Here is a 21,976-nt window from a genome sequence, read left to right as displayed (position 1 = left end):
TTAAGCACTTATTAAGTGACAGGCACTGTACTGTGTGCCAAGCACTGGAATCAATACAAGATAATCAGGTTGTACACAGTCCCCGTCCCAGATGGGGTCCACGGTTTAAGTAGGAAGGAGGACAGGTATTTCATCTCTATTTTACAGATGGGGAAACTGAGGCATTGAAAAGTATGTGATTTGCCCTACGTCACAATACCGGGCAAGTGGCAGAGCAGGGATTAGAACCCACGTCTCCCGACTCCCAGGCGTACGCGCTTCTCACTAGGTTATTTACAATCTTGTCGTGGCAGATCATGCTTTATATTACCCCAGAGGACAGATACGGCATCTGTGAAGTTCTCTCAGCCACAAAGCAGCGAAGGCCCATCTACATTCACTGTATAAAATTCAACCCATTTGTTTAACTTTCTACCCATTCCTCCTGCTGCTAAAATTTGCTAGCAGTACCACTTATACTATTTAAGAGGAAGTTCAGAAAGCAACCTGTGCAAACCTCACCTGTCTAGAAGTGATTTTCCTTAAAAGATTCCTAGAGAGGGGAAAAAAACCGTCTAACGAAATGCCTTGTGGTTGTAATGGTATTCAATCGAGCACCTACTGAGCTCAATGTGCTGAAATAAGCGCTTGGGAAAGTAAAACAGAAGCATTACCTCTCCTAGCAGTGTGTCATCCAAGCAGTAAGAGAGGACTAACACAGATCTGTTGGGATTAGGAAATCTTTCTGTAGTTTTTCGACATGATTCTCCTTCAGGCAGAGGAAGGAGCCTGGGAATAGCATACTGAAAAAACTAAAGCACCTGTTACTGAGATAAAGTGACCTAACGATATTGTTTGAATCCTGGGAATGTACCAGACAATTCTTCTGCTTCATATAAGTATAAAAAACTGTGAATTCTTACTGGTTGGGGATTTCTTGCCACTTTTAAAAAGTTAATTTGCAGAAAAAGAGAGAATGGCTTGGTCTACCTAGAAAAAGCCCAAGAGTGGGAGTCAGGAGACCTGGTTTTGAATTTCAGCTATGCCACTGGCCTGCTGCAAGATCTTAAGCAAGTCACTTGACTTTACTACGCTTCAGTTTCCTCATCTGTAAAATGGGGATTAAATATCTGTTCTCTCTCCTTCTTAGACGGAGAGCTCCACAGGGGACAGGGACTGCATCTGATTGCATTGTATCTGCCCCACTGTTCATCTCAGGGCTTGGCACATAGTGAATACTTAACAAAATACCATAAATTATTCCTATTATTATTTGGGATTTACAGGGCTCAGTAGCTTGATTTTGTCTCCTAAATTTGCACAGAAGGAAGTAGCGTCAGAGGGCAGGAGCATCCGTCGTTCTTGTTGCTCTACGGCAATACGGAACCTTAAACTGAGGTACCTTGAGGGCCTGCGCTATGTGGCGGGTGATAGGTGGGATTCAGCCCAGCAAGAACAGTAGAGAGGGGTGCTGTCTGGGTGCTTCCAGGCATCCAAGACAGGACAGGACGGGTGGCGGGATTACCACTAGGTACGCCTAACTCCCGGCCTTACCCACAAAGTGAGGGTGCACCACCAACAAGGTCATTATACACGTCCTTGAGCATGGCTAAATAGGAAGGTGGGAGCCTTCCCATAGACAGCTTAAAGTGATGGTGGGTGGGCAACACCATTTTAAAGGGTTTCTCGCAGGTTTGTTTTGTTTTTACGGTATTCGTTAAGCACTATTCTAAGTGGTGGGGAGGATACAAGTTAATTAGGCCAGATACAGTCCCTGTCCCACATGGGGCTCCCAATCGAAACAGGAAGGAGAAGAGATATCGAATCTCCATTTTGCAGTTGAGGAAACTAAGGCACAGAGGGGTTGAGTGACTTGCCCAAGGTCACACAGCAGGCAAGTGGTGGAGCCGGGATTAGAACCCAGCTCCTCTGGTTCCCAGACCCGTGCTTTATCCAGGTGGCCAGGCTGTTTCCCCCCACACAGAGAGTGAAGAGCATTCATGATGAATTGCAGATTCCTCTATTAATACTCATATCTTCGGGGGCAAGAAACGAACATATTGCTTCTTGTTACTCTTCCATGAAGTTGGAAACAAAGATGCTACCTTTAGTGCCATTAAGAAATATGGCATTTTGCACCAGTGGATTTTTTTTTTCCAAGGGGAAAATCAGCTCTTGCATGTTCTCCCAGACATCCTTCTCAACCTAATTATCCCCTTCCCCCACTTTATGACAAGGTCACAAACTCAAATCAGTGGTATTTATTGAATACTTACTGTGTTCAGAACACTGTACTGATCACTTGGGAGAGTATATAATGGAGTTGGTAGACACGCTCTCTGCCAAAGGACCTAAGTGACAGGCACTGCACTGTGTGCCAAGCATTGGAATCAATACAAGATAATCAGGTTGTACACAGTCCCCGTCCCAGATGGGCTCCACGGTTTAAGTAGGAAGGAGGACGGGTATTTCATCTCCATTTTATAGAAGAGGAAACTGAGGCACTGAAAAGTCTTGGGAGCTCAACAGATTAATCCATAAAGAAATTACCTTTATAGCCTCTGAATACCATTTATTTGCATGTCCATGTCAGGGAAGGAACAGGCAAAGAATTTTATGGACAGCACAATTAAAGGACCTGAAAATTCAATTCACTCTTAATTCCTGTCCCCGGCGGAGGAATACCGAAGTTGACACCAGGAAACAGGCTATGAACGGGTACTGGGGAAGCACTTGCATAGACTCCAACAGCTGTCCTGTGCATCTGAAGCATTTTTTGAGATTTTTCCATAAATCATGAAGCTGTATCGTGCTTGTGATTTTCTGGAAAGCTCTCAAACTCCCAGGCCACTTTACTAGGCCTTCATTTAACCCGGGTACTTTGCACTGAGCAGGAATTTATGATCCCTGAAGAATGTGTGATTTGATGCTTGAATTTAAACCGGTGATTCTCAACTTTATTTTACTCTCCTTCCAAGGTTGAGGGTCTCGCAGGAGGAAATTAGAGCACCGCCATGTTAAGATAGATCGAGGTGACTTATTTCCTTCCTCCTACCCCTCCCATCTTCTCCGTCTTCCCCTTTGCCTGTCTTTCTACAGTTTTAATATGTCTGTGATATCTGAGTCGCCTTTCTCCTTCGAAAGGGAAATACTGTACTGAGCCACCGATTTGTGTTTTCTGACATCCTTCTTGAACAAAGTCCTTTTCAGCAGTCAACATGGAAGGAGGCTTTAGAGTTTACTTTCAAAAAGCGGATTTCACGGATGAAGTCCAGCATATCAGGATTGTCAGTTGTCAACAAAGCACTCGGGGACATTATTAGAAGACTTGAGAAGCTCATGGCTTCCTGCCGGGTAAGAAAGGAAGGACTTGGAGGTGGGGAGGGAGAAAGCCAAACTCTGCTACATAAGATAGTACAGGATTGACTAGATCTATTCAGTGAACCAGCCAATTGAATTTATTGAGCACCTACTCCGTGCAGAGCACTGTATTCACTTGGAAAAGTACAATATTGATGTCTCTCTTCCCCTCTAGACTGTGAGCTGGTTGTGGGCAGGGAATGTGTCTGTTTATTGTTGAACTGTACTCTCCCAAGCACTTATACAGTGCTCGGCACAAAGGAAGTGCTCAATAAATACGACCGACTGTCCGACAGTACAGTAGAGTTGGTAGACATATCACAGGCTGCCAGCTCTGCTGTGGATCCAGTGGCGAGAGTCCAGTTCTGACAAGCAGGATGCCTGGGTTCTAGCTTGGCTTTATAAGTAGGGGAATGACTGCTGGGTGAAGGGTGAAGTTTGGGAGCAAAGCCTGGGCTAGTCCACATGGTCCACAGACTCAGCAGGAGCCCAGATAAAAAAGCAGACTAAAAAGGACAGCAATCTTGGTATTATCCTGACACATCTCTCTGGGGTGGGGAGGTTCAACCCACATATTCAGGTACTACAGCGTGGTTCAGTGGAAAGAGCCCGGGCTTCGGAGTCAGAGGTCATGGGTTCGATTCCCGGGCCTGCCACTTGTCAGCTGTGTGACTGTGGGCAAGTCACTTAACTTCTCTGTAACTGAGGCATCTGGAAAATCGGGATTAACTGTGAGCCTCACGTGGGACGACCTGATTCCCCTGTATCTACCCCAGCGCTTAGAACAGTGCTCGGCACGTAGTAAGCGCCTAACAAATACCAACATTATTATTATTATTATTTCCAGAATTTACCCCTTCCTCTCCATCCAAAGAGCCACCACACATCCAGCCTCAACTACTGCATCCCCTCACCAGTTCACTCTGGTGCCCGGATCATTTTTCTAAAGTATCTTTCTGTGCGCATCTCCCTGTTCATCAGATGCCTCCAATGATTGCCCATCCGCCTCCACATTAAGCAGAAACTCTTCATCAGATTCAAGACACTCAATCAGCTCTCTTCCCCCTTACTTTTCCTTCTTCCTCTCCCACTCAGCCCACCCTCTTCAGTCCTCTAATACTAACCTATTCACTGTCCTTCCCTTTCACCCCACCTGTCATAGATCCCTGGCTCACGTCCTCCCTTCTACCTGGACCTTTCTCCTTTAAATAAAAGAGAAGCAGCGTGGCTTAGTGGAAATATCCTGGGCTTGGGCACCAGAGGTCACGGGTTCTAATCCTGGGTCCGCCATTTATCAGCTGTGGGACTTTAGGCAAGTCACTTAACTTCTCTGTCCCTCAGTTGCCTCATCTGTAAAGTGGGGATTAAGACTATGAGCCCCACATGGAACAACCTGATAACCTTGCATCGACCCCAGTGCTAAGAACGGTGCTTGGCACATAGTAAGTGCTTAACAAATACCATTATTATTATCACTGTTATTATTATTATGCAACAGACCACCACTCTCCCCATCTTCAAAATCCTTCTAAAATCATCTCTCTTCATCCATGCACCTAGCCCCACTCCCTAAGGACTTAGGTACTGCCCTCATCCCCCAACCCCCTCAGCACTTCTATACGTACCCTTATCCTTGGTTGGTTCCCTTACTTGCAATTTATTTTAATGTCTGTTTTCCACGTCGAGCTCCTTCAGGGTAGGGGTCAGGTCAACTAATTCTATTGACTTCTTTCAAGTGTTTAGTACAGTGTTTTGCTCAAAGTAAGCACTCGATCAATACCACTGACTGATTGCCCGAGCAGCTCCCAAGACAAACCGATGCTGGCATGTGAAATCACAGCCCACCATCGACGTCGCGAGACCGTCCAAACAACCAACAATCCTTTGTGTGGATTTCACAAGGCACTGCACCCCTGCCTGCGTACTTGTCTGCTCCACCACAGTGGAACCATGGTGGGCAGGGACCAGATATGTGAGTACCACTGCTGGGTGCACTATATTAACAATCAATTCCTTCCCTGCTCTCAATCCTGCAGACCTGAAGTCTGGCTACTGGGGCTGTTGGTTGGTTTAAGGGAGAAATTCCATCATCATCCATAGCCAAGAACTTCAGTTCTCATGAGTACCAAGTGGAAATCTCTTAATATTTGACCAGAAATATCAAAGCATTTTTTTCAAAGACTTTAAAGTGATATTTTCACTGCTTATTTCTTCTAACACAATAGGTTTGCTATAAGAACGGTAACGCTCGAATGGTGAATCCAGAGGGACCGTGATGCCCTGCTTCAGAATGTTCTCAATATTTTGGTCATCTTGGCTTCTTTGTTTTATTAACTAATTACTGAATAAGGAAGCAGCATGGCCTACGGGAAAGAGACTGCAAGTCAGGACACCTGGGTTCTAATCCCAGCTAGGCCACTTGCCTGCTGTGACATTGGGCACTTCCCTGAGCCTCAGTTTCACCATCTGTAAAATGGCGATAAAATACCTGTACATTCATCATTCATTCAATTGTATTTATTGAGCACTTACTCTGTGCAAAGCACTGTAGTAAGCACTTGGGAGAGTTCAGTATAACAATTAACAGACACGTTCCCTGCCCACACTGAGTATACAGTCCTTCTCCCTCATTCATAGGCTGGGAGCCCTGGGTAGGATAAGGCTAGATTTAATCTGATTATCTTTTATCTGTACCAGAATTTTAGCACACTACTTGGCCCAGAGTCAGCACTTAATTAATCCTGTCTATATTATTATTATGACCTAATAGTTCGCAGGAGTTGCATACATAGTGCTCTGCTTTCTACTCTATTGCACGATCCGGCAGAATATTGGCTTATCATTTTGCAGCTGCTTTCTTCTAATTTTACAGTAACATTTTTTCTAACCCCTCCACACCCCCAAAAAAGCAAAACAAAACTTTTTTGGGGTTTTTTTCATTTGTTTAGGATCTCAGTGAGATAAGTCAGCAGAATAAAACCGATGCCTAAGAGGAAGAGAAAGATGAGCTTTACTAGATTGTAAACCCCTCCCTAAAACTGTAAACTCATTTACTAGATTTTAAGATTCTTGAGGGCAGGGATTGTGGCTACTTACGCTACATGAATTCTATTGATTTAATATAAAGAATTATAAATATATTTATAAATAAATTCTATTTATTTATATTGATGCCTGTTTTCTTGTTTTATTGTCTGTCTTCCCCCTTCTAGACTATAAACCCGGTGTGGGCAGGGATTGTCTCTCTTCATTGCTAAATTGTACTTTCCAAGAGCTTAGTACAGTGCTCTGCACAAAGTAAGCACTCAGTTAATACCACTGAATGAATATAGCCCTTTGTTAATTACTAACAGCTTTCTGAACTGTGAATTTAGGAAATCCCCATGTGGGACAGGTACTGTGCCCCAGCTGATTATTTTGTATCTCCCCCAGTGCTTGGCACATAGTGAGCACTTAACATATACCACAGTTACTATTAAGAAATTGAACTCTTTGTCCCGAGTCTCCAGAGAGCAGCTAGGGCTTTCTTCAGCCTGGTCAGGAAACAAATCCTGAAGATAGTTACCTGGTCATACTGCAGGACTCCGGGAGAAAAGCCAGCATACTGAAGTCTCAGACGACTCTGTTCTTCTGCAACATCCTTCACTTCATTTTCCTAGAAGAGAGGAAAGGGCATCATCGTAAGCCACCATAAAACAGAACATCTCGACTGAACAAAGCGGATTGGGTTGGTGTCTACGAGACCCGGGTTGGCCTGTGGAAAGAACATGGGCCGGGGCGACAGAGAAACTGGGTTCTAAGCCCAGCTCCACCACTTACGTACTGCGGGACTTTGGCCAGCTGGTGCAGAGCTTGAAACCAATGATCAGAAGATTTAGGTTTTATGTGTGGGGTCATGGGGAACTATCATCGGGCCATAATTCACTGTGGATAAGAGAACAATTGGCTGCTTGTATAACCCGAATATACAAGAGCCAAAGGAATAGAAAATCGACAATAGATGACTGCTCTAGGGTAGTCACAGGGCACACAATGGACTAGCATTTATCAAAGCCACCCAGGGATCATTTTTTTCTTGCCTAATATTTTGCAAAGAAACAGAAGATTGGAGGCTTAGAATCACCTCACGGACTAGCTTTTCCTTATATAACAACTCAGACCATGGAAGTGGAGTTTTTAAAGAGAGGCAGAATTTAAGAAATGAAGCTGAAATTTATGTAGGTGTATAGGACTTTAGTATGTGCATAGGATTACACGTATACATGAATGGATATTATGCATGAATATATACGTACACATATATATTCTCATATGTAATATCCATTTATGTATTTACATATATGTATGCGCATATATACTCATGCATAAATATTAGTTCATATATATTTGTCCTTCATATTCAAAGATGCCACTGATGGTGAGCTTCACCACAGGACGCATGGGTGGCAGATAAGGTCAAAGTGAAACCTGGATATCCAATTTCACTGGGCACACACAAAGATCGTCCTTCCAGTGGCGCCAAGTTGGTTGTGGGCCTTGCCTGGCTACTTGACTTTTGCCTCTATCTCACAATTTTCTCTGATATTCTGCTCAAAAATAACTGCTCCTTTCTGGATCTCAGAGTACCACACTCATCTATCCGCTGCCATTATTTCCAGCTTCTGGCCGAAGCTCTGTTTTGCTACACCTTGACCACATTCTCTCAATCCCCTTTCTTTTACCTCCTCTCTGACCACCGGGGACCTTGCCAGGACTCTGAATGGTGACTGAGAGATCTTAAAAGAGGTTTTTTGGGTGTTTTTTTTTCCCTGCTCTTCCTCAGCAACTTCCTATCTTGCAACCCCAACACCACTTAACCATCAATCAATGGTATTTAAGTGCTGAGCACTGGACTAAGCACTTGAGAGAGTTTAATCCACCAGAGTTGGTAGCCACATTCCTCATTCTGTGTCCATGATAAAACTACTACTAATAACAACAACAACAGTAATAACTGTGGTACTTAAGTGCTTATTAGGTGTCAGGCACTGAACTAAGCACTGAGGTAGACACCAGGGAATCAGGTTAGACCCAATCACTGTCCCACATGGATTTCACAGTCTAAGTAGGAAGCGGACTAGATTCTGAATCCCCATTTTATAGATGAAGAGAAATTAAATGATTTGTCCAAGGTCGCACGGCACAAAAGTAGCACTGCCAAGGTTAGAACCGATCTTCTGACTCCCAGGCTTGTGTTCTTCCACTAGGCCAAGCTGCTTCTATAAAATAATGCTGCTGCCAGAAAAGAATGATAAATGAAAAGGAGAGGATATATTATGCCTTTACGTCAAACTGGATAGCTAGATAGTTGTCCTTTCTACTCTAATTTATGAAATTTATGGAGGATACAATGACTAACCATCTGTACTCTCCTGAAAGACGAATCTAGCATTTTAATGAGCACAGAGGTCGGAAAGGAAGGGCGTCTGCTCTGACTGTCCCTGAAATGTAACCACTCAACGATCCACCTCTAGAGACTGGCGTCAAACTACATCGGACGGAGGAACGGCACCTCCTCCTGTGACTACTTGCTCTGTTCCTGGAAGGGTTTCGGGGATCCCTAGCTGCCAATTCCTCAGGATCCCTAACACTGCATCTCCCCACTATTCAGTCCTGACATGGCTGCTAACAATAACAATCAAAATAATGATGGCATTTGTTAAATACTTGCTCTGTGCCAGACACTGTATTCATTCATTCATTCAATAGTATTTATTGAGCGCTTACTATGTGCAGAGCACTGTACTAAGCGCTTGGGATGAACAAGTCGGCAACAGATAGAGACAGTCCCTGCCGTTTGACGGGCTTACAGTCTAATCGGGGGAGACGGACAGACGAGAACAATGGCACTAAACAGCGTCAAGGGGAAGAACATCTCGTAAAAACAATGGCAACTAAATAGAATCGAGGCGATGTACAATTCATTAACAAAATAAATAGGGTAACGAAAATATATACAGTTGAGCGGACGAGTACAGTGCTGTGGGGATGGGAAGGGAGAGGTGGAGGAGCAGAGGGAAAAGGGGAAAATGAGGCTTTAGCTGCGGAGAGGTAAAGGGGGGATGGCAGAGGGAGTAGAGGGGGAAGAGGAGTTCAGTCTGGGAACGCCTCTTGGAGGAGGTGATTTTTAAGTAAGGTTTTGAAGAGGGAAAGAGAATCAGTTTGGCGGAGGTGAGGAGGGAGGGCGTTCCAGGACCGCGGGAGGACGTGACGCAGGGGTCGACGGCGGGATAGGCGAGACCGAGGGACGGTGAGGAGGTGGGCGGCAGAGGAGCGGAGCGTGCGATGCGAGCAAATCAGGTTGGACACAATCCCTGTTCCACATGGAGTTTACAGTCTTAATCCCCATTTTACAGATGAGGACACTTAGGTACAGAGATCTGTACAGAGACAAGGTCACACAGCAGACAGGTGGCGGAGTGGGATTAGAACCCAGGTCCTTCTGACTCCCACGTCTGTGATCTATCCAACAGGCCATGTTGCTTCTATAATCAATTGCCTGTGATGCTTAAACCGAGGAGGAAAACAATCTGGTCATTTGAAAAGAGGTGATATTTTCCATGACAAATGTCTGCATGGAATGAAAGAGATAGAACTTCTTCCACACAGTCCCCACAAGGGTCTTCTTCGACCAGACTCCAAGAAAAGCTCCCCTAGCTAAGGAAATGCTTAAAACATTTAGGGCAGTATTGGATTCAATGTTTATAGCTACTATTATGAAACATCATCTTCGGTCTTTGAAACAGACACAAACACCCAGCTTTCATAAAAAAAGAAAATTTTATAGAACATAATGATTAATCCAAGCCTCTAGAAAAAAAGAATATTCATCCCAGTTCCCCATAACAGTTGCATCTGCCTGAAGGAAATTCACGTTTCAGTAGAAAACAGGACTGAAAATTCTTGAAGTGAGGAAGAAAAATGCTATTTGAATAATAACAATAATAATGATAATGATGATATTCTTTAAGCGCTATGTGCCAAGAACCGTTCTAAGCACGGAGCACTGTTCAACTTTCTTTAGAGGGCTCCATTTTTCTTATTTTGTTTTGGAAATGCGGAATGCGGAGTGGCTTTAAACTTTCAAAAAACCTATCTCATGACTTACAGAGGTCAGTAGCATCATTAAGCATTTAGGTAAAAAAAAAAGGATTATAGATTAGTCGTATCCTTTTGCCTTAAACAATAAAAGCAAAGGAGGAGTATACCTATATCCAGAACGCTGACAGTGGGGCTGACTTTTCTTTCAGCCTTATATGAAACACGTTTTGGATTTTGATGACAAATCTTTCGAGTGAAAGCGGGTTACTTAATTTGAAATTGGAGAGAGCTTCAGGCACCTCTATTTGTCTCACATTAAACCTAACACTCTGCCAGTAAAATGACCCAGCAGGCGGCGGGCTTCTGCCAACTTATTGCAATCTGGCACTACTCAAGGTTTCACATGGCCTGGAGAAAAGCGTCTACAGACGTCAGTGCGGCCTTACTTTCCCGTTAGTTCCTTAAAACACACATACACAGATCTCTGCTCCTTGGCTATTTTTAGTTCATCGTGGATTAAGTGGTTCTGTGGCATTTCCACATTAATCGCAAAGATCCGATGTGAATGAACTCTTTGAGTCTGACTCCAAACCCCACTGGTAGACTAGAAATCAATCGGCTGTATTGGATTTTTACCGTGTGGTCTGTTTCCCCCTTCTAGACTGTGAGCCCGTTGCGGGCAGGGATTATCTCTATTTGTTGCTGAATTGTACTTTCCGAGCGCTTAGTACAGTGCGTAGCACACAGTAAGCGTTCAATAAATACAGTTGAATGAATGACTGAATAATAATAATAATGATGATGATGGCATTTGATAAGTGCTTAACTATGTGCTGGGCACTATACTAAGCGCTGGGGTGGATATAATCAACACAGTCCCTGTCCCATGTGGGGCTCACAGTATCTATCCCCATTTTAGAGATGAGGTAACTGAGGCCCAGAGAAGTGAAGTGACTTGACCAAGGTCACACAGCAGACAAATGGCAAAACCGGGATTAGAACCCATGACCTTCTGACTCCCAGGCCTCTGCTCTATCCACTGCACCATGCTGCTTCTCATGATACCAGGTGCTTGGGAGAGTATGACAGAGTACTCAGACAAGATCCCTGCCCACAAGGAGCTTATACGCTAGAAGGGGAAATCAGAGGAAATGACTCACATAAGTACCCCAGATTCGAGGGATAATGAAGACATTTCGGGATCTAAAAATTATTCTAGGTTGCTCCTTCAGGGTTGGCATCTCTCTGGGTGTGAGCAGGTTTAGGTAGAGATTAGCTGGCATGGTGGAAGTAATAATAATAACAATAATTTTGGTATTTGTTAAGCACTTACTGTGTGCCAGGCACTGTGTTGAGTACTGGGGTGAATACAAGCAAATTGGGTTGGTCACAGTCCCTGTCCCACATGGAGTTCACAGTCTTATCTCCATTTTACGATGAGGAAACTGAGGCACAGAGAAGTGAAGTTACTTGCCCAAGTTCACAGAGCAGACAAGTGGCAGAGCTGGGATTAGAACCCACAACCTTCTGACTTCCAGGTCCGTGCTCTAGCCACTAGGCCATAGTGGACTCCACCCTCCTCCCAACAGCAGAGATAGAGGGATTGGCAGTGGCATCTTGGAAGAGAAGTGGAGAAGGCAGCATGGCTCAGTGGAAAAGAGCCCGGGCTTGGGAGTCAGAGGTCATGGGTTCTCATCCCGACTCTGCCTCTTGTCAGCTGGCTGACCTTGGGCAAGTCACTTAACTTCTCTGTGCCTCAGTTACCTCATTTGTAAAATGGGGATGAAGACTGTGAGCGCCACGTGGGAGAACCTGATCACCTTGTATCCCCCCAGCACTTAGAACAGTGCTTTGCACATAGTAAGCGCTTAAATACCATCATTATTATTATTAATGTTCCCCGGTGGAAGGACACAAGGGATTGATCCTTGTGAAGGTTGAAGAGGGCCCTTCCCTTCTCCTCGCCTTCTTGCCCTGTCTCTATCCTGCCCAACATGTCAGCAAGGAGCTGTGCGAGAAGCAGGGATGCAGTTCAGTGAGAAAAGGGATGCTCTGGGCCCCTCAATTTTTCTAAGCTGTGAGGAAGAAGCAGAGATGGAGATAACGGAGAGGGAAGGAGATAGGGAAGGGGAATGGAAGGAAGAAAGGGAGGGAAAGAGGAAGAGAGAGGAAGGGGGGGAGAGAGGGAAGGAGAGGGGAGAGAGGGGAAGGGGGGAGGAAGGGGAGAGGAAGAGAAAGGGAGAGGGAGAGAAGGGAAGGGGGGGGGGAGAAAGAAGGAGGGAGGGAAGGGAGGGGTGAGAAGGGGTAGGGACAGAGGGAGGGAGAGACAGAGCGAGAGAGAGAAGGGCACAGAGACTGGAGAGTGAAACAAACAGACTGACATAGGAGAAGGAAGCCAAAGCAGGAAGAGGGAACAAAGGAAAAAAATTCTGGAGGGGGAAGAAGCAACTAAACCATAAAAGAGAACAGTGGAGAAAAGGGACAAAGGATGTCATCAACACTGAGTGGCAGGGTAAAATGGGGAGAGGAATTTGGAAGAGAAAGAACGGGCAGAGATTGGGCAGACAGGTGTCAGAGAGAGGGACAAAGTGCTAGAAAATATGGCACATGGAGAGGGGAAGACACATGATGACTGACAGATTAAAAGAAACAATGGGAGACATAAGGTCAGGAGGAGAAGAGGGGAATGACAGAGAAAATTTCAGGAAAAAAGAACAGCAACGAGGAAAGGAAGACAATGTACAACATCTCAGCCAGAGAAGACGGTATATTTTTACTAATCGGATGCATCAGAGGATTTTCTGTCAGAACCCTCTTGACCTGAAAGACAGTCAAGTGAAAGATAAGGAAAAAATGAACTTTAGTCTACATATAAGAGTTTCTGAAACGAAGACATTTTCAAAAATTGGTATTTTTCTTCCTTTCACTTTTTACACTTTGCATCATCCCTCTCTCTCTCCCTATCTCTAAATGTCTATATAATACATATATTCATTCAATGGTATTTATTGAGCACACACTGTGTGCAGAGCACTGTACTAAGTGTCTATATAGTGTATATGTATGTTTATATATTTTTATATAAATAAGGCCCCCAAGGTATGCAGTGTAATAACAGGGATGGAGAGTTTGGGAATCTAAGTGGCTTGGAAACTGAAATCCTGCTAGAAATTGATATATGTGTGTGTATATTTATCTAATACGTATACAGTCATATGTATTCAAATATAATTAATAATTCATAGTGTATAAAATATCTAATGTAATATAGTATCAATAGAACACATTTACTGTCTGTTACTTAATACATTCCGTGAAGTATAAATATATCTCCAACTATATTTAGTAGTACGTTTAATATAGTTTGTAATGACATAATATATTGCATTTATATACATACATATATACACACACACATGCACACACAGACACATCAATTTCTAGCAGGATTTCTGAATCCAAGCCCCCTAGATTCCTGGACACTCTATCCCTGTTATTACAGTCCATGCCTTGGGGCAGGGATTCAGTCCCCTAAATTCACTGAAATCTCTTAAGTTCTCAGTACAGTGCTCTGCACAGAGTAAGTGCTCAACGGTACTATTGATTTTGCACATTTATGTTGGGCTGCTGGAAGTATAAGTGCAGGCATATAGGAGTGCCTGTATATATACAAACACACATGAGCCTATATATGCACATTGTTAATACTGCTTTAATTTTAATCAGCATAGACTAAGATCAAAGAATTAGTAACAACTGGTTGTAACAATGTAACAAAGAGAGGCACATTCATTTCATTTTTTCCTTCACTCAACAACACGTGAAATGAAATGAGTATGCTCTCCTTTGTTGCACTGCTATTAAATGCTTTGGGGGTGAGTGTGGCTTAGACTGATATCTCTATGGCTTCCTTATTTTTATGCAGATAAAGATGATAATGATGATGATAATAATAATAATAATCATAATTGTGATAGAGAAGCATTCACTCATTCAACAGAAATATTGAGCGCTTACTATGTGCAGAGCACTGTACTAAGCGCTTGGAATGTACAAATCGGTAACAGATAGAGACAGTCCCTGCCCTTTGACGGGCTTACAGTCTAATCAGGCTTACAGTCTAAGCAACATGGCCTAGTGGAAAGAACACAGGCCTGGGAGTCAGAAGGACCTAAGTCCTAATCCCGGCTCTGCCATTTGTCTGCTGTGTAACCTTCAGCAAATCACTTAACTTCCTGGGACTCGGTTACCTCATCTGAAAAATGGGGATTAAGAATGGGAGCCCCATGTGGGCCAGGGACTGTGCCCAACCTAATTAGCTTATATTTACCCCAGAGCTTAATACAGTGTCTGGCCCAAGGTAAGTGCTTAACTAATAGTATTATTATTGTTATTATTATTGACACCATTCTTTGGGGGATGCGAAAGAGCCCTTAGTTTGGTTTTCGTATGGGCCGTATACTATCTCCTCGGCCTTGGCATCCCACTGTCTGTGGCAAATACCCTTCGGCTGGTTTGTATTCCACAAAGTAGCCTTTAGTAAACACCCTTTGGACTAGGTCAGGAGGACACCTTACACTTCACTGAACACACACACATCATTTCTATCTCCTTGAAGTGCTCCAATATTTCAGGTGAAAAGCAATTCAATTACTCTCACATCCCGAGGTGGTTGGCGATATATAGAAAATCATGGATGTATTTAATCTATAAGGGCAACACAGGGGGGCAGCTCCTTAAAGGAAAGTCTATTCCATCATTTAAACACTTGGGCTCTAAAGCTGAGTGGAGATAACCTTGTGCAGAGAAAAAGCTAACGCACGGAGTTGGTTGAACTGTCAGAAACACGGCCCAGAGGTTGGATTTAGAAATATTTCCCTTTTAAATAAATCTCATCTCTCCACATTTGGATTGAATCGTTTTTTTATGTCCCTAAAAATCATTGTCATAATAATGAAAAATGAATACGGTTAAGTTTATGCTCTGATCCTTGTTGGTCGCTGGTGTTATCAGGGGACTTACTGTTCTAAAAGAGCCTTCTCTCTCCATAACCTGCTTACAGGTTTAGATGCTCATGCAGCTGTTGCCAAGAGGGTTTGCAATTCGTCAAAGAATGGACACGTTTTAATATCTTCTAAAAAGAAGGACCAAGGCATTATTTAATTCAAAACTGGGCACCAGGAGTTTTCTTTCCCTTTTATCCATGAGCCCAATCGGCCGAATCTCTGCTGTTGTGATTTAACATCCGACTGACCCGAGAGAGAGCAAAGCGCTTGGAAACGTTTCCATTAGCCATCCTTCACAACAGTCCCACAAGACAAATTCATGTCCCGGTCACCACACTCCACGTGAAAAAACACAAAGGGTGGTTAAATGTCTTGTCTACGGACACAAAGAAAGGCAGCGGAATTTGAATTCAAGACTTCGAAGTGAAGTGTCGCTTGACGTAATCATGCTTTCGATTTGAACCTATGGTCGAAAAATAGCAGGGTTTATGTGGGAAGTTTGACCGCTTTGCCGACGTATGAGCTACAAGGACACCTAAGGTGCTATCACTTTTTATAAAAGTCTTGTCTCGCCAGGTCTCGGTTGGTTGAAGTAGCCTAGCCGCATCTGCTATTCCCTCAGGTTTCTGGAAGTCCTTTCAGAGTAAAGTAATCCTGACTGAACACAAGCCAGACAGTTAATTACTCTGCCGAGGTCTTCGCAGACTAGGGCTCGTGACCCGGTAGCCTTTTTGTCTGAATCCAATTTCACCTTAAGAGGGACAGTGTTTGTTTATTTTTAATTTTTTCCTCAATCTAGCATCTAAGCTCTAGTGCTAAGAACTGCTTTTCATTATTCTAGACATTCTAATTAGATTTTCTTGTGGTCCTTTGTCCTCTCCCTGCTTCCCGCACCCTCTTTAAGGGAAGCCAGAGCTAACTGTACTGCTCACCAAAGTCTTCGGGCATATGTGTGCTCACTGTGGGCAGGGAATGTGTCTACCGACTCTTGTTATAGCCAACTATCCCAAGTGGGGTTTGCCTGTTGAACAGGAGAGAGGGCAGATGAAAACTGGGCAGTTGGTATAATAATAATAATGTTGGTATTTGTTAAGCGCTTACTATGTGCAGAGCACTGGTCAAGCGCTGGGGTAGACCCAGGGGAATCGGGTTGTCTCACGTGGGGCTCACAGTCTTACTCCCCATTTTACAGAGGAGTAACTGAGGCACAGAGAAGTGAAGTGACTTGCCCACAGTCACACAGCTGCCAAGTGGCAGAGGTGGCACTCAAACCCATGACCTCTGACTCCAAAGCCCGTGCTCTTTCCACTGAGCCACGCTGCTTCTCTGCAGCATATAAAACTGGACAGCCAATCAATCATATTTACTAAGCACTTACTATGCACAGAGCTCCGTATTAAGCAACTGGGAGAGTAAAATCCAACAGAGTTGGTAGACACGTTACCCGCCCACGATGAGTTTGCAGCCTAGTGTGAAATGACCAACGACAAATCGGCATTCTATTAAAAAGTAAGGAATTTAGCATGCTAAGGCAAAGTTAAGGTAGCATATGTAAAAATAATAGCTAAGTAGAGGCAGCATTTAGTAGAACTTCAAAACACAGGTTATAGTATTTTAATTCCATGTATCTCTATCTCTGTGAACCCAAATCATTTTAAGCATCATCTAATCCTCACACTCCTCCCGTGAAATATAAGGGACATCGTTTCTTCTCACTTTACAGATAAGGGAACTGAGATTATAAAAGGCAAACAGACTTAGCCAGAGACTTCTTACGGTCATTTCCAGTAAGGATCAAACTACCATTTATCAACAGGAAAATTCTAGGGATTCCAGGCTACTGGGCATGGCTTTGTGAAAAAGAGGCTTACATGGTTTGAAATAATAAAAAAACAAAACAGAACAATTTTTTTATGGTATTTGTTAAGTGATTGCTCATCAAGATCATCAGGTTGGATGCAGTTGTTGTCCCCTATGGGACTCACAGTCTTAATCTCCACTTTACAGACGATATAACCGAGGCACAGAGAAGTTTAAGTGACTTGCCCGAAGTTACACAACGGACCGGTGGCAGAGCCGGGATTAGAATCAAAGTCCTCCTGACTCCCAGGCCCGTGCTCTTTCCACTAGGCCACACTGCTTCTCTTTTTTACGTTTCTGCTTCTGTACATTGTGTAAATCTCCCACTTTTCTTTCTCTCCCGCTCTATTTGCAAAATAGAGCTGAACATTATCAAAATAAGCATCTACTTGGATGCAGATTTTTTTTGTTTGCTTTTTTTTTGACAGACAGTTTGAGGCTGCATAGGACATGTTGGAAAGAGCCAAGCCTCATTCCCTGCTTTCACAACCCCAACAAAATGCAGTCCGGGTTTCCATTGTGCTGTTGAGCAGCTGCAGATACGACAACGAATATCTATAAAACACAAATTAGATTGTATGGGATTAGCATCAAGTTGGAGCTGAGTCACCAACGTCTGAGGCAAAAAATAGGCCCCAAGTCACTGTAATGAGCCTTTGGAGCTGCTTGGGAGCCTTCCTGAAAGCCTTTAAGGTTCATTTCAGGGCTAACGATCAAATTTCCACCTAGGCATCCTCTCGCCCAAACAAAGCTGGGGGCAGGGCATTCACTGAGGGGACAAGGGAACAAAGCTTATCCGGCTCGGAGGCTGCTCTTTGGCCCCGACGGCTTCAGAAACAGAACATCTACTGGGAGGCTCTTTGCACACATTTAAGTTCTTAAATCAACCAAGTCACTTGGGTCACAAATGGAAGGGTGCTCTCAGTAGGTGGCCAGGGAATGAAGGGGTCCTTGGATCACACATGAGGAAAGCATTGCATTTTCTATTTTCCAGAAAGAGGAAAACTATAATCTCATATTCAGAAGCTGATATTCAGGGGCTCCCTCAAAGCATGACCCATGGAAAGGGCATGGGATTGAGAGTCAGGACTCCTAGGTTTCAGTTCCAGCTCCACCACTTGCTTGCCTTGTGACCTCAGGCCAATCACTTCATAATAATAACAATAATTACAGTTTTGTTCATTCATTCAATAGTATTTATTGAGCGCTTATTATGTGCAGAGCACTGTACTAAGCGCTTGGAATGTACAAATCGGTAACATATAGAGACAGTCTTGTGCCAGGCGCTGTTCTAAGCACTGGGGTAGATACAAGATAACTGGGTTGGATACAGTCCCTGTCCCACATGATGATGATGGCATTTGTTGAGCATTTACTATGTGCAAAGCACTGTTCTAAGGGCTGGGGGGCATATAAAGTGATCAGGTTGTCCCACGTGGGGCTCACAGTCTTAATCCCCATTTTACAAATGAGGGAACTGAGGCACAGAGAAGTAAAATGACTTGCCCAAAGTCACACAGCTGACAAGCGGTGGAGCCGGCATTAGAACCCATGACTTCTGACTCCCAAGCCCGGCTCTTTCCACTGAGCCACGCTGCTTCTCAGCATATGGGGATCACAGTCTTAATCCCCATTTTACAGATTAGGGAACTGAGCCACAAAGAAGCTAAATGACTTGCCCAAGGTCAAACAGCAGACAAGTGGTGGAGCCAGGTTTAGAACCCATGACCTTCTTATCCCCAGTCCCTTGCTCTATCCACCAGTTTTCCTCATCTGTAAAATGGGAATAAGATCCCTGTTCTCCCCCTCCCTTAGACTGTGAGCCCTATGAGGGGACAGAGGCTGTGGCCAATATCGTTACTTTATTTGACTCAATATTTAGCAGAGTGTTTGGCACATAGTAAGTTCTTAATAAATGTCATCATCATTCCTTTGGGTCTGACAAGACCCTCTCTCTTTCTCCTCTTTAGCATTTAGCAATGATTTTTTTTATGTGATCTGGAATTCTGATAATTGGTTTAAATACTTTTCTAAGATTGTAAAATGTTCACCTTGTACAGAAACATCCAATTATAAGTAAGCTTTTGACTTCGGTAAATGCTAGGTTAAAACACTTTGGCATTTCTCTATGTTCTGACAGGCAAGTTGGTTCTTATTTTATATCAGTGGGGCATTTTGAATGTTTAAAAGGAGAAAATTATATAAGAACTCTCAATGACAGTCTTCAGTTTTCAGAATTAATTATTAGGAAAGTGGAGAATGTGTTAATCACTCAGTGTTATCTATTGAGCGCTTACTGTGTGCCGAGCATCTTACTAAACCCTTGAGAGAGTGACACAAAAGAGTTGGTAGAGACATTCCCTGCCCATAACGAGCTTAAAATCTAGATGGGGAGACAGGTGTTAATATAAATAGAGAAGCAGCGTGGCTCAGTGGAATGAGCCCGGGCTTGGGAGTCAGAGGTCACGGGTTCGAATCCCGGCTCTGCCACTTGGCGGCTGTGTGACTGTGGGGAAGTCACTTCACTTCTCTGGGCCTCAGTTCCCTCATCTGTAAAATGGGGATGAAGACTGTGAGCCTCACGTGGGACGACCTGATCACGCTGTATCTACTCCAACGCTTAGAACAGTGCTCTGTACATAGTAAGCGCTTAACAAATACCAACATTATTATAAATAAATCAATTTCAGATATGTACATAACGGCCGCGGAGCTGAGGATGGGGTGAAATACCACCAAGTACCCAAGGGGCAATAATCCAAGTGAAGTGATGACACGGAAGAGAGAGGGAGTTGGGGAAAAGAGGGTTTAATCGGGGAAATCCTCTTGGAGGAGACGTGACCTTAACAAGGCTTTGAAGATGGGTAGAGTGGTGGTCTGGCGGATATGGACGGTGGATGGGGAGGGAGCTCCAGGTGAGAGGGAGAGGGTGGGGAAGGGGTTGGTGGAGAAACAGCGAGATCAGGGCATAGGGAGAAAACTGATGGTAGAGGAGTAAAATGTGTGGAATCACGGAGTGCAGGGAAAGAAAGAGAGAAAGAGAGAGAGAATGTGTGCACGCGCTCACTCGCCCACAGTCCCAGCCACATTGGGCACACAAATAGGCTACTACTTTCGCTGCTCTGCTTAATGCTTCTAGTGCCTGGTCCTATCTTCTCTTCTGCCTTCTCGTCTCACGGTCTCTTCAAAACTTTTGCTCAAAGAGAGCCAATCCTCTTTTGTATTCCATTAGAGTAGACACGAGTTAATCAGGCTTGGATACAGTCTACATCCCACAAGAGGCTCGCCGTCTAAGCAGGAAGAAGAACAGGTATTGAATCCCTACTTGGCACTGATGAGGAAACCGAGGCAAAGATAAGTGCCTTGCCCAGGGACTCACAGGAGGCAAGTGGCAGAGCCAGGATTATAACCCAAGTCCTTTGGTTCCCAGACCTGTGCTTTATCTACTAGGCCAAGCTGCTTCCCATTACTTCCTCCTACTTGTAATTCATCTTAGCATTTGTTTCTCCCACTAGATTTTAGGTTTCCTGAGGCCTGCGTTCACATCTAATTCTAGTGTACTCTCCCAAGCACTTAGTACATGCTCTGTGCAGCGTAAGCACTCGGTAAATATTGATTCATTCTTCTCTCAGTTCAATATTTTGTGGCTCCTAGCTACCACTAGCTCAAAGTTGATCCATGTAAAAGAAAAGGGATTCATTTCCTCTCTATCTGCACATCGTGACTCACACCAAAGGCGATAACGTCTTTGTTTCGGAGACACTGAGGGATATTCTCTAATACGCAGAAGCATATGCAGCGACCCATGGGTACTGAGCGAATACCCAGATGCAAATGAATGACTCACTATTGAACGGCAAGTGGTGGAACCACAAGCGTATTCATCAGGTCTTTCCAAGTCCCTGATTTCCTTTTATAACTCATTTTTATTTCCCACTTATTATTACCCCAACCATCACCGACCCTCTCAAAGGCTACTCCCACCCAAGAGCTGTTAAATATATGGACTACTGAGGAAAAACACCATTAGTGTCAGAGGAAATATGCCCAAAGGCCTGGATATGTGGAATGGGATCGATGAATCACAAATCTGCATCCAGTCTGCCACAGGTGCATCATGTGGCCATTTTGAAAATCAGGGCTCAGTAGCAGAGATGTGACCAGCTTCATTTTTCAATCTGATTCAAGATGGATTTGGTAAAGTTTGTTTTTTAATTGCACTCAGCCATTAATTAAATGAGAAGCAGCATGGACTAGTGGTTAGGCCACAGGCCTGGGAGTCAGACAAACCTGAGTTCTAGTCTCCGCTCGGTCACTTTCATTCAATAGTATTTATTGAGCGCTTACTATGTGCAGAGCACTGTACTACGCGCTTGGAATGAACAGGTCGGCCACAGATAGAGACGGTCCCTGCCCTTTGACGGACTTGTCTGCTGTGTGACCTTGTACGAGTCACTTAACTTCTCTGTGCCTCAGTTACCTCACCTGAAAAACGAGGATTAAGACTTTGAGCCCTATGTGGGACACGGACTGTGTCCAACCTGATTAGCTTGTAGCCACCCCAGCAATCAGTACAGTTCCTAGCACATAGTAAGTGTTTAACAAATACCATTAAAAAAACAAACACAACCCATCAAGACTGATCTTGATACAACCCCCTGTGTTATTCCAGGAGGAACAACAACTGAGGA

At 44.0% G+C, this 21,976-nt stretch overlaps 1 protein-coding gene across 13 annotated transcripts in view; it reads right to left on the bottom strand.

Moving 5' to 3' along the window:
- Positions 1-21,976, bottom strand: part of RIMBP2 (RIMS binding protein 2) — a 358,745-nt gene that overhangs the window by 135,487 nt on the left and 201,282 nt on the right. For all 13 annotated transcript variants that reach the window (XM_039910269.1, XM_029057608.2, XM_039910266.1 and 10 more), the window contains one exon: positions 6,905-6,994. In XM_039910269.1, the coding sequence (XP_039766203.1) occupies positions 6,905-6,994 (90 nt within the window). The remainder of the gene's footprint in view (positions 1-6,904; positions 6,995-21,976) is intronic.

Source organism: Ornithorhynchus anatinus, chromosome 2 (assembly GCF_004115215.2).
Source record: "Ornithorhynchus anatinus isolate Pmale09 chromosome 2, mOrnAna1.pri.v4, whole genome shotgun sequence".
NCBI lineage: Eukaryota > Metazoa > Chordata > Mammalia > Monotremata > Ornithorhynchidae > Ornithorhynchus > Ornithorhynchus anatinus.
Note: the sequence above shows the minus strand (reverse complement) of the source record. Positions and strands in the feature narration are given on the sequence as shown.